The sequence below is a fragment of the Rhincodon typus genome, chromosome 1 (genome assembly GCF_021869965.1).
Source record: "Rhincodon typus isolate 14 chromosome 1, sRhiTyp1.1, whole genome shotgun sequence".
In the NCBI taxonomy this organism is placed as follows: Eukaryota; Metazoa; Chordata; class Chondrichthyes; order Orectolobiformes; family Rhincodontidae; genus Rhincodon; species Rhincodon typus.
In genome coordinates, this window is record NC_063332.1 from 106083252 (window position 1) to 106096231 (window position 12980).

Here is a 12980-nt window from a genome sequence, read left to right on the forward strand (position 1 = left end):
ATTTCATGTTGCTGCCTTAGCTTTGTTATACAAAAGACTTTTATTTCTAAACATTCAGATTTTAGTTGGAGGTTTGAAATTCTTTCTGGGTAAAGATGAAGATGAGAAGAATGACAGTGATTCAGAATCGGAGGTAAGTTTGAAAAGATTATTTTTGAAGTAGAGATAAATTGAGCACAGTTTTTTGGAATGGTAGGATTCCAGTCTGGAGCTGCTTCTGCTCAATATGTACGCAAGGTTTGAATACAGAATGAGAAAGACTGGTGACCTAATGTGCAAACAATACTAAAATAAAAGGCAGAGCTAATAATTCTGAAAAGAACGATAATTGGAAGAGCAAAAAAAGTTTGGAGGTCCAAAAGACACTGGAAGCAATATATTTAAAAAATGTGCATTGGGTCTTATGCCAAAAGGTTTTGAATATGCAAATTGTGAAATTATGATTAATCTGTATAAGACCTTGATGTGACATTTACTGTGGTGTGTGCAAGTGGTGACTCCACATTGTCAGGATAGTAGAGAATACAGAACAGATTTATGAAAACACTGCTTGGCATGATGAATTAAGAGTATGAGGAAAGACTTGAACAACTGGGGTTCTTTGCCTTAGAGCAAATAAACTGAAGGAATGGATGCAAGAGCAAAACACTGGATTCTGGAAATCCTAAAATAAAAATGAAACAGAAAATGCTGGACATAGATTTTGTAGCATCTCCGGAGAGAGAAACCAAGTTAAGGGCACATAAAGATGTTAGATGGAAGAGACTTGGGTCAGAGAGCAGGGAAACATTTTTATAGCAAGGAGAATGAGACATTGGTAGAGTTGAGGATACTAGCAGAGGCTACGGCAATGTTTATAAATAAGCTGAATACATGGTTGAGGAAAAGGGGAGTAACTGGATAAGAGAATAGGACAGGCATGTGGGATTAGCACTATTGCACAAATGGATAATAAACACCAACATGCTCTGATTTGGCTGAGCAACTGCCTGTCATATATTAGATATTATTTTTGTATAAATCCATATAAAACTAAGAAGTATCTGTTATCCTGTCTTCAACTTCTTGGAAGGATGAAGGTCCAACAACACGAGATATAACCATGAGATATTCAACAGCAAAGAAAACTACAAAAAACAAGAAAAAACTAGAAAAGGCTTTGAAAGTCCTAAAGGTAAGCAATTTATTTCATCAGTGAAGTTGTGTTGCTGAGTAATAATTGAAATGGAGATTAGTAATTTAATCAGTTAAAATTAGTGTGTCGCATGAAGTAGGAGGAAGTTGGTAATTTAGTGAACAAGTGAGAGATTCCTACATCAGTAACACTGAAGTGTTCCAAGTGAAATCAGCAGTCTGTCTAATAACTTATGCCCCCCAATGTGTGACAATTCTAAGTTTTTGCTGAAGAAAGCAATGACTTGAACTAAGATTAATCACGTTAAGATAAGATGTGCTGTGATCTAGACACAGGCTTTCACTTGTGGAAATTGTGTTTAGTTCCCATGTTTTGTGTTTTCTGGCATTAAAGGTGGCTTGCGTGATATGAGTTCAGCTATTTCTGGATGGCATTTTATCATGGAACTATTCATAATTCAGTGCAATTTGACATTAACTTGCTAGCCATATTCAAATATGTCAGACATATGGATAATAAAGGATGTCTAAGTGCTGTAATACTCCCTTGAGTTTGGTAATGGAGAATTAACTGCTTAATACAACCGTAGGCTATCACATGTGGGCATGTTACGTTTACTAATACTAGAGTCTTGTATCTGAATAAGTACAAAAACCTTGTAAATTCGAAGGAAAGGAACATTGTAGAAAAGAGCAATAAGCTCCAAAAATGACTTTTGTCTTCTTATCTAGGTTTTTTTTAAGGCTAACTGTTTTGATTTTAGGCTTGCTATTGGCAACATTTCTGTTTCTAGCCATAACGATTTAAAAGCAATTTTAAATTATTTAATTGCAGAAACATAAAAGGAAGAAAAAGGCAGAAGTATTTAATTTTTCAGCTATTCATCTGATTCACGATTCACAAGGTGAGAAATAAGCTTGACTTTGATTTAATGTGAACATTTCTGAAAAGCTTAACCATTTCCCAATGAAGATTCTGTCTTACTGTTTGTACTTTTGTCACTTTTGAAGTAATTGCCTCTGTAACTATGATGCAGTCCAAATGGCCAGTGATTGTTGTCTAGTGTATTGTCTCAGTAATCATTATTATACTTGCCTCATAATTATAATTAGTAAATATTGAGAGGCCTATTTGACTATGTGGAGCACTGTTCATTATTCTCGATGGTGCGCATGCTGATGACATTGTGGTCAGAGTCATCAGGTAACAACTATGAGTGATAACAACAGCTGGCTTGATCTTCCCAAATCCAGGAGCTGTGTGGGCAACTATAGTGTCCTACTGTTGCCTTAACAGAGATCTGGCATTTTCTGGGTTTATTCAATGCGTAAAAGAGACATTACCTCATATCCATCCAGCTTCTGTAATTTCATTAATTTCCTGGGATTTTAACAGATTACTGACACATAGAGGCTTAATAGTTTTTCATGTGCAGGGGTAAGGTCTTAGTGCCAACAAGATTTTCCCCCTTTCCATTCCATAGGCAATAATTTTCCCAAAATACCTATTCCACTAATTTTCAATTTTAATTGTCAGATCATAGATGACTTGAATATTTACCGCATAACTTTGTTAAGTTTGGCACTTGTTAGATGTTAATGTCATTGATTATCGATTGCCCATTAGAAAACTTGAGACCATTCAAGCTGATGGCAGTAATGTTACTTATACAGAGAAAGACTTCAGATTCTACAGTAGAATTAATATTCTTTGTATTAATATTCTGACTTAATAGCATTCTCTTGAGTGAAATTAATGAATGTGAAAACTTGGTCCATGATATCGGGACTATTCTATAGCTGTTCTTTGGTCAAAATTTACTTTACCCTGTGTCACTGTTGAAAGTGTAATGACTTACTTTACCACAGGTTTTGCAGAAAAACTTTTCAAGCAGTTAGAAGATTCTAAGGAAAGATTTGAAGTTAAGATGATGTTGATGGATCTAATATCAAGATTAATTGGGATTCATGAGGTGATTTTTTAAAATTCCATATTAAACAGTGTTACTTAAATGTTTGGTGCTGCAGTTCACATTATATATGCGTTATGAAGGAAATCGAGATTCAGTAATGTGAACTAATGAAATATGCAGCATGAGCTTCGTATCCAACCCTTTTAAGCTCCTGAATAATCTTGAGTTTCAATACGCTGTCCTTTTGTTCTTTTAATCTTCAGTGAGTGCAGGCCTTACCTACTCAACTTCTCCTCGTAAGACAATCATTCTATAACCGGGGTCAATCTAGTGAACGTCAGTATATTTGACCAAAACTAAATGGGGTCTAACTAGTGCCTTGCATAGTTTTAGCAAAACTTCCAATTTTTATACTCTGTTCCCTTTGAAATAAAGGCCAACATTCTATTTGTCTTCCCTATTACCCGCTGAACTTGTATGCTAGTTTTTTTTATGATTTATCCACCTGGACTCCCAACTCTCTGTGCTGAAGCTGTTTTTTTCCTCCATTTAAATAATATGTATTTCCCGTAACCTTCCCGACAAAGAACATAACCTTACAATATTCCACATTCTATTCCGTCTGCCAAGTTTTTGCCCAATCACTCATTCATCCAGTGTATATCCCTCAGCAGACTCTTTGAGTTACTGCCCCCACCCCCCAACTCCCCAACACCACCACCACTTTCCTTCCCACCTATTTTTATGTCGTCCACAAGCTTGACTATGGAACATTCACTACCCTCGTCCAAGTCATTAATATATGTTGTAAATAATTGTGGCCCCAGCACTGACCCCTGTGGTACTCCAAGTTACAGAGCTCCTCCCGCCCTTGTCAGCTGTTTGCCTTCCATTAGTTAGCAATCCTCTATCCATACTAATATACTACCTCCAACTCTTAAGTAGGCTAACGTGTGGTACATTATCAAACATCTTCTAAAATCCAAATATATTACATCCACTGCTTTCCTTTTATTTATCCTGCTTGTTACCTCCTCAAAGAATTCTGGTAAATTTGCCAAGCATGTTTTCCCTTATGTGAGGTAAGCTAGCTCTGCCTAATTATATTATGTATTTTCAAATTCTGTACTTTTATGTTCTTTATTATAGACTTTAATCGTTTCCTAATAACTGACCTATAGTTACCTATTTTCCTTTTGTCTCCTTCCATTCTCAAATAAAGGTATTTACCTTGTCAGTTTTCCAATCCTCCGTGACTTCTCCAGAATCTAACAATTCTTGGAAGATTACTACCAGTGCACCCACTGTCTCTGTAGCTGCTTATTTTAATATCTTAGGATACTTCTGAAAGTCCTGGAGACTTGTCAGCCTTTAACCTTGTTAATTTCCCTAACACTGTTTCTCTAGTGATAGTTTTGGTAGTTATTGCCTCTCCTCATTTAGCCCCTGTGTTATTAGTGTCTTTTATAGTGAAGACTGATGCAGAGTATTACTGAACTCCTCTGCCGGTTCTTGGTTCCCTATTATTATTTCCCTGGGTTTGTTCTTGAAGGGGCGTGCGTTAACTTTGGCATCTCTCTTCCTTTTTATGTATTTTAAGAAGCTGTTGCTGCATCGATATTACTTGCAAGTTTACCCTCAAAGTTTATTTTCTCACTCTTTAATTTGTTTTTGGTTGTCTTTTGTTGATTTTAAACTTTGCCAACGTCTAGTTTACCACAAATCTTTGCCACGTTGTATATTTTATTAATTTGATGCCATTTGACTTACCTGATTAATCATGGTTATCTTATTCACTTGCTAGAATTCTTCTTTCTTATTGGCAGGTATCTTTGCTGTGAATCATGAACTATTTCTTAAATGTCTGTTGTTTTCTCCTCAACTGACTTTGCTGTTAAACTCCTTTCCCAGTCCAATGTATTCAATGCTAAAATGTCTTGCTAAACTGTACAAGCCATGAGCCAGTCTCTATAGCTCTCCTCGGTAAATAATTCCATAGATGCTTTCCGCTCTGAGAACCAAAATTCCTCTTCATCTGTGTCTTAAACGATTAACCCGTTATTCTGAGTTCTGGAGGAATTTTATCTCTCAGAGAATAGTGAATCTGGAATTGTTTACCGTGGAGAGCTGTCAAGGCTGGTTCGATAAGTATGTTAAAAGCTGAGATAAACAGATTTTTAATGGTAGGGGAATCCAGGGTTATGGACCAAAGGCTGGATGATGGAGTTGAGGATTATCAGATTGACCATGATCTCACTGAATAATAGAGAAGACTGAATGGCCTACTTCTACTCCAACATCTTATGATCTTATGGCATGCACAGTGCCAGTTTATGAGGCATAAAGAAGATTGAACTTTAATTAGACACGTCCTGTAGGCCCTCCATACTTGTCTTGCACAAAATGTAAGATAATATTTTAGATTATGTTGGATGGTGTAACAGATTGTTTTCAAAATGAGTTGCATTTATGGTCAAGAAAGCACCACCAAAGCTTGTGGTGCCATACATTGCTGTTCCTATTTTCAAAGTAATATTCTGATACCATATGCGAAGTCAGTACTTCAAAAGTACTTTGCAATATTGATGTGGGATACCATATGATAGCTTGTGAGATTTAAGTTAGAGGAGCTGAAAGTTTTCTGAAATATGAGTCATAAAATCATAAGACAGTTCTTTTTATTTCTGTGCTTTACCATTTTAAAAATGTTATGTAGAATCTTGATGATTGCTCTGGACTAGTTTATTTTCCTCCTGATTTCTACAGTCCTTCCTGAAGGCAGTAAATTCAAGAATATTATTCAACATTTAAGACTGTTTTCTTGATATAAATTCATTGCTACAAAGCAAGAAGATGGATTGTTCGCTACTTTGCTTAGTTGTGAATATTGGCAGACTATCAATTGTGAGAAGCATGGTTGAACCTTAGTCTTTTATCAACCAGTGATCACACAAGTACTAAGCAATGCAGTTACAAAGGTATTTTATATTTAACATTGCTTAGAGGATAAGTTTTGAAGAATTATCCAAAAGGGACTAGTTTTGGTTTTTTTTTGATATTCATGGAATAGGTTTTTTTAAAGCGGTCACTGAAAGTTCACTGTGGACATTGGTTGTCCACAAGGCTTCTTGGTAATCATAAGACTGGTTATGACTACTTGATTTATTGCAGTCCCTGTTGGGGCTGGTTTTTGAACAGTTGCAGGCTTGGAGAACTTCTTATCTGGTTGAGTTGGAGGACAGCCTGTGAAGAACAAGCTGAGTTGGAGCAAAACTCAGGGTGGCACGGTGGCTCAGTGATTATGACTGCCTCCTCACAACGCCAGGGACCAGGGTTCGATTCCACCCTTGGGTGACTCTCTGTGTGGAGTTTGCACATTCTCCCTGTGTCTGCGTGGGTTTCCTCTGGGTGCTCCAATTTTCTCCCACTATCCAAAGATGTGCAGGCTAGGTGGATTGGCCGTGCTAAATTCCCATAGTGTGCACGGGTGTATAGATTAGGGGGATGAGTCTGGGTGGGATGCTCTGAGTGTCAGTGTGGACTTGTTGGGCCAAAGTGCCTGTTTCCACACTGTAGGGATTCTATTGAAAAAAAACTTAGTGTGAACAAGCTGCCCAACTGATCTCTCTCCTTTCTCAGAAGAAAGCCCTCCACAAGAGTTCAAAGTGAAATCTTTTTCTTTTCTTCAGAAAAAGTGATTGAAAGAACATCTTAAAATTGTTTTTCCTATGCAAGATGATCTGACCACATGTGCAAGAACACCAAAGCAACAGACTCCAGGACTTGCTACATGTTATCCTTCTACTTTCAAGAGTGACCCGTTGGTCGAAGTGTTTTCTCTTTTCAGAATAAGGATTTTTCTCGGAAAACTGGTCATTGCAGGGAAATCTGGGTTTTTTTTATGTCTTTTACTGGAGAGATTATTTTTCTTCTTTATTCACTCATGGGGCATGGATACGATGGCTGGCCAGGATTTTTATTGCTTGTCCCCCGTTGCCCTTGAAGGTGGTGGTGTGCTGCATTCTTAAATCACTGCAGTCCATGTGCTACAGTAGACCCACAATGCCTTTAGGGAGGGAATTCCAGGCCTTTGACCCAGAAACAATGAAGGAATGGTGATATATTTCCAAGTGAGGATAGTGAGTGGCTTGGAGGGGAACTTGCAGATGGTGTTGTTCCCCTGTATCTGCTGCCCTTGTCCTTCTATATAGAAATAGTCGTGGATTTGGAAGATGCTGCCTGAGGATCTTTGGTGAAATTCTGCAGTGTATCTTGTAGATATCACTCTCTACTGCTGCTGAGCATCAGTGATGAAGAGAGTGGATGTTTGTGGATATGGTGCCAATCAAGTGGGCTGCTATGTCCTAGATGGTGTCAAGCTTCTTGAGTGTTGTTGGAGCTGCACTCATCCAGGCAAGTGGGGAGTATTCCATCACACTCCTGACCTGTACCTTGTGGATGGTGGACAGGCTTTGAGGAGTCAGGAGGTGAGTTACTTGCCACATTATTCTTAGTCCCTGACGTACTGTTGTGGCCACTTGTGTTTATGTGGCAAGTCCAGTTGAGTTTCTGGTTAGTGCTAACTCCCAGGATGTTGAAAGTGGGAGATTGAGTGATGGCAACCCTATTTGAATGTCAAGCAGTGGTGGTTAGATTGTCTCTTATTGGAGATGGTCATTGCCTGGCACTTGTGTGGTGTGAATGTTACTTACCACATGTTGGCCCAAGCCTGGATGTTATCCAGATCTTGTTGTATTTGAATATGGACTGCTTCAGTATCTAAGGGATTGCAAATGGTGCTGAACATTATGCAATCATTGACGAACATCCCCACTTTTGACCTTATGACGTAGGGTAGGCCATTGATAAGTAGCTGAAGATGGTTGGGCCTAGGCCCACTACCCTGAGGAACTTTTAAAGAGATGTCTTGGACCTGAGATGATTGACCTCCAACCTGTGGGTTAGGAGACTTTTCCCCCATTTCTCATTGATTCCAGTTTTGCTAGACTCCTTGATGCCGCACTCAGCCAAATGAAACCTTGATTCATGGGTTATCACTCTCACCTTGCCTCTGGAATTCAGCTAATTTGTCCATGTTTGAACCAGCACTGTAATATATGGCCTTGGTAGAACCCAAACTGGGCATCACGGAGCAGGTTGATACTGACCAGGTGCTGCTTGGTAGTACTGTTGATGACACCTTTCATCACTTTACTGATAATCAAGAGCACACTCATTGGGCAGTAATTGGCTGTGTTGAATTTGTCTAAGGTTTTGTATGTAGGACAGAACTGGACAATTTCCACATTGTCGGGTAGGTGCATTGTTGTGGTTGTACTGGAACAGTTTGTCTAGGGGGGCAGCATGTTCTGGAACACTTTTGCCAGAATTTTGTTAGGGCCCATAGCCTTTTCAGTATCCAACGCCACCGTTCCTTGATATCGCATGGAGTGAATCGAACTGGTTGAAGACTAGTATCTGTGATGCTGCGAATGCTTGAGCCTCATCTTTCACATTGATGCGTTGGACTCTTACAAAGATGGGAATATTTGTGTTCTATAGTGAATTGTTTAATTATCCTCCAGCATTCACGACCAAACGTAGCAGGACTATAGAGCTTAGATCTGATCTGTTGGTTGCGGGATTGCTTTGCTGTATCTGTTGTTTGCTGCTTTTGCTATTTGGCACTTAAACATTTTATTTGGTACCTTTGCCACCTTGATGCCTCATTTTTAGTATGCATGGTGCTGCTCTTGGCATGCTCTTTTGTACAATCCATTGAACCACAGTTGATCCCTTGGCTTGATGGTAATGGTATGTATTTACACTGTTTCCTTTAGTTGAAAGCAGCTTTTTGTCCATGTAGTCAGGAATGAATAACCTTGTGCACTGTTAATTTTTTGGGTTTTTTCCCTTGCCAGTTATTCCTGTTTAACTTCTACCCATTCGTACAACGTTTCCTTCAACCACATCAAAGAGGTGAGTCTATCTACAGTATTACTTACTTGTAACAGTGCCATTTAATATATTTATATTTGATCCTTCCATATCCCCTTTTTAGATGTGACCAAGATCCTTCTCTATGCAGCACAGGCCACTCATCAACTTGTTCCACCAGAGGTAATGGTCAGAAATCTAAAATATTTCCGCTTTAGAATAACAGATGTTAGTCACAGAGTGTGTTGATCTCCTTAAAGTTGTGAATATATCATTCTGCTTTTTAGCCAAAGTTTTAGGGAACTCTTCCCTGGGTCTTCCTCCTCATCTTCCATCTCCAGTCTCCATCTGAAGAAGGCAGCCGCCTAGTGATCTGTACCAGTAACCAGGACCGTCTTCTGACTCCAAGCATTTGTTGATATACCCTCTTTTTCAGTGCTAGTGGTTTTTATTATGTCAATGACCCCTTTGCATCCTTCTAAAGTGAACACAGGACAAGTACCCACATGTCAGGATAGTTACCTCCCACATTGCCCACCTCTGAGCTTGATGCCAGTTTATATTATGCCAGGAACATCCTTTGCTCTTACTAAATATTTGCATTAGATAATCTGCTGCACCAGGTTCCACTCTTCCAACTTGGAATGCCAACATGGAAACCTGAACGAAATCTCAGCTTTTAGGGATTGTTTATGTATATTTTTAGAGAGAAAGAAAACAATTTCCCTGAAGCAACCTTATGCTAAGCATGACAATTATTAGTAAGTATTTCTATACCTATGCTAAAAAAAAATCCAATAAAAATCTAATTTCTTTCTTAAGTATAGATGGTGGCACAGTAGTAGTGTCACTGGGACTAGAGATCCACGATCCTAGGCTAAATTTCTGGGCATGTGGGTTTGAATCCCACCATGGCAGACGGTGAAATTTGAGTTCAGTAAAAATCTGAACTTTAATGCCAGCCTAATGAATAGCATGTAACCACTTTTATTATGATTGTCATTATTTTAAAAGAGCAGCTGGTTCACAAATGTTTTGTTAGTTTCTTATCATTACAGTGGTTAGTATACCCTCCTGTCATGTGGGAAACTAGGGTTGAGTTCACCGATGGAGAGGTTATTTGGATGACACAAAAATAGGTGGGGATGCAAGTGGTGAGGATAACAGAGTCTGTTAGGTCTGATATAGTCAGGTTAAGTAAGTGGGCGAAAACCTGGCAGATTGATTGTAATGTGGGAAAATGTGAGGTTATGCACTTTGGCAGAATCAAGAGATCGGCTGAATATTATTTAAATGAGAAAAGACCATAGAAAGCTACAGAACAGATTTAGAAGTCTTTGTCCAGGAATCACAAAAGGCTAGCATCCAAGTTCAGCAGGTAATAGGGAAAACAAATGAAATATTGTTTCATGGGAATTAAATATAAAAGTAGGGAGGTTTTGCTGAAAAACTATTCAAGGCTGAATTTAGACCACAGCTAGAATACTTTAAATGGTTTTAGAACCCTTTATCTAAGAAAAGATATACTGGCACTGGAGGCTAGGAATGGTTCACAATGCTGACACCAGGTATGGAGGGACTGCCTTATGAAGAGAGGTTAAGTATATTGGGCTTGTGCTCGTTGAAATTTAGAAGAATGAGGGCCAACCTTATTGAAACATGCAAGATTCTTAGGAATCTTTACAGGGTAGATGCTAGAAGGTTGTTTTCCTCTTGTGCTAAGTCTAGGACCAGAGACATAATATCAGAATAAGATGTCACACATTTAAGATATATATGAGGAGCAGTTTCTTCTCTGGATAGTGAATCTGTAGAATTCTTTAGTGAGCTGTGAAGGCTGGATCATTTAGTATGATCAAAGCTGAGATAGACAGATTTTTAGTCAGTAAGTGAATCAAGAATTGTGGGACAATTCAGGCAAGCGGAGTTGAGGGTAATCAGATCAGCTGCAGTCTCATTGAATGACAGCAGACTTGATGGGCTGAATGGCCTACATCTATTCCTATGTCTTCAGTCTTACAATGCATTTGTCCTCTTCGTCAGTCTGTCAATACCCTTCTAAAATCTGCTATGATCCTCTTCACTACTTACTGTTCCCTATTTCCTGTGCGACGTGGTGGCTTAGTGGTTAGAGCCGCTGCCTCAAAGTGCCAGGAATGCAGGTTTGATTCCAGCGTTGGGTGACTGTGTGGAATTTGCGTACACTCCCCGTGTCTACGTGGCTTTGCACTGGATGTTCCGGCTTCCTCCCACAGTCCAAAGATGTACGGGTTAGGTGGATTGGCCATGCTAAATTGCCCCTCAGTGTTCAGGAATGTACAGGCTAGGTGGCTTAGCTCTGGTAAATATGGAGATTGGGTGGGATCCTCTTTGGAGGGTTAGTGCAGACTCGATGTGCTGATTGGCCTCCTTCCGCACTCTAGGTATTCTATGATTCTACAAATGTGTCAAGACTCAGTTGTTAATTTAAAATGTGAGATAAATTTTTGATGTTATTACTGGATATGGGCCAAAAGCATGTGGATGCTCACTGCCACCTTCTCAAGGGCAAGTGCGACAATGGTGTGTCCTGGTTTCTTTCAAGAGAGAGATTGAAAGCAAAGCGCGAAACAGTCTGTGGTAACATAAACGTTTCATGAGGGCCTGGTGATTTTTTTTAAAAATTGGAGCAATAGAACCAGCTTGGCTGGGTGCGGTCCGCTCTCACAGACCAAGATTTCAAGTTTTATTTAGCTTTCAGATTTAGAAGAAGTGGAAGCTATTTTTTCCCCCTCTCTTGGTTACAGCTAGAAGCTGGAGTTTCTCTTCCTACTGTGGATGTTGCATGTGAGAAAATCTGATCTCTAAATTTGCTTTTTTGCCAAGAGATGTGTTTAGGGAATGTTACTATCTTGGAACAGTTAATTAATAATAGTTACTGTATCCGTTATTCTGTTAAGTTTTACATTAGAGCTAAGTCATTCCAAGTTCTTCTTGCTTTTGTTGTAGTTTCCCAATAGTGTTTGAATAATGTGTGTTCTGTTTAATGCTGAGTAGTTTGACCAGTCGAATTGCATCTGGAACATAGCATTTTACCTTTGCCTTTAAAATAAGAAAAATTTAGAGCCCAGGCTACCTTCTTAAAATATTTTGAGGCGGTCTAGTCTGGCCCATAACACTAAGGATAGGCCATAAATGCTGGCCAGCCAGTGACACCCATGTCCTACGAATGAATAAAAAGAATGTAGTTAAGCCACAGATCCGGCAGGATTTCTCTGAATGGTGAAACAGGCTCAAAGGACTGAATGGTTTATTCCTTTTCCTATAACATTTGTTTTGTCCATAAGAATTCAAATTTGTATTCTCCCACAGCTAATTCCAGAACCTTTCTAAGAAAAGTTTAATCACAGATCCTTCTACATACCTCTGTTCAGTCAGTTCAACATTCATTTGCTACTACTCACAGCATCCTAACCCTTTGCTCATTACCACTGTCTCTTTGTTGTCATACATTTAAATTCTTGTGACAAGTCTGTTAAGTGATATTTCCTGCACTCTCCCTCTCTGCTGCATAAATAAAACCCAATTAAAATTGTCCTTAAGAAATGTGTCTTGCTTGTCCCTTCATAACTCCTACTACTCTAAGGGAGAATTAAATTCATCCTTAATAATGGTCCCAATTAGTTGAAGAATGCACCAATATTGTGAGCATTACTATGATTAAACGTGCTTTCATATTTGTATTATTTGGTTTTCTAGATTATCCAAACAATGGTAATGACTGTAGCAAACAACTTTGTCACAGACCGAAATTCTGGTGAAGTTATGACGGTTGGGTGTGTATAACAAGCATTAATTTTCGATATTTTTTGTCAGATATGTATATGTATTTAATATAAAGGAACCCCCTTTTTTTTCTAGCGAGCTACTAAATGCTAAAACAATTGTTTGTTCCATTTATAAATAAGCTAATGACTTAGTGGACAAATGTCTTTCGTATTGTGATACTGAGTGGAA

The 12980-nt window shown here is 38.7% G+C and overlaps 1 protein-coding gene across 2 annotated transcripts in view; it reads left to right on the forward strand.

Annotated features, from left to right (window-relative positions):
• Positions 1-12980, forward strand: part of sdad1 (SDA1 domain containing 1) — a 48850-nt gene that overhangs the window by 20316 nt on the left and 15554 nt on the right. For both annotated transcript variants that reach the window (XM_048601723.1, XM_048601729.1), the window contains exons 7-13: positions 59-133; positions 1073-1174; positions 1970-2039; positions 3004-3107; positions 8969-9026; positions 9109-9167; positions 12723-12799. In XM_048601723.1, coding sequence (XP_048457680.1) covers positions 59-133; positions 1073-1174; positions 1970-2039; positions 3004-3107; positions 8969-9026; positions 9109-9167; positions 12723-12799 — 545 coding nt within the window. The remainder of the gene's footprint in view (positions 1-58; positions 134-1072; positions 1175-1969; positions 2040-3003; positions 3108-8968; positions 9027-9108; positions 9168-12722; positions 12800-12980) is intronic.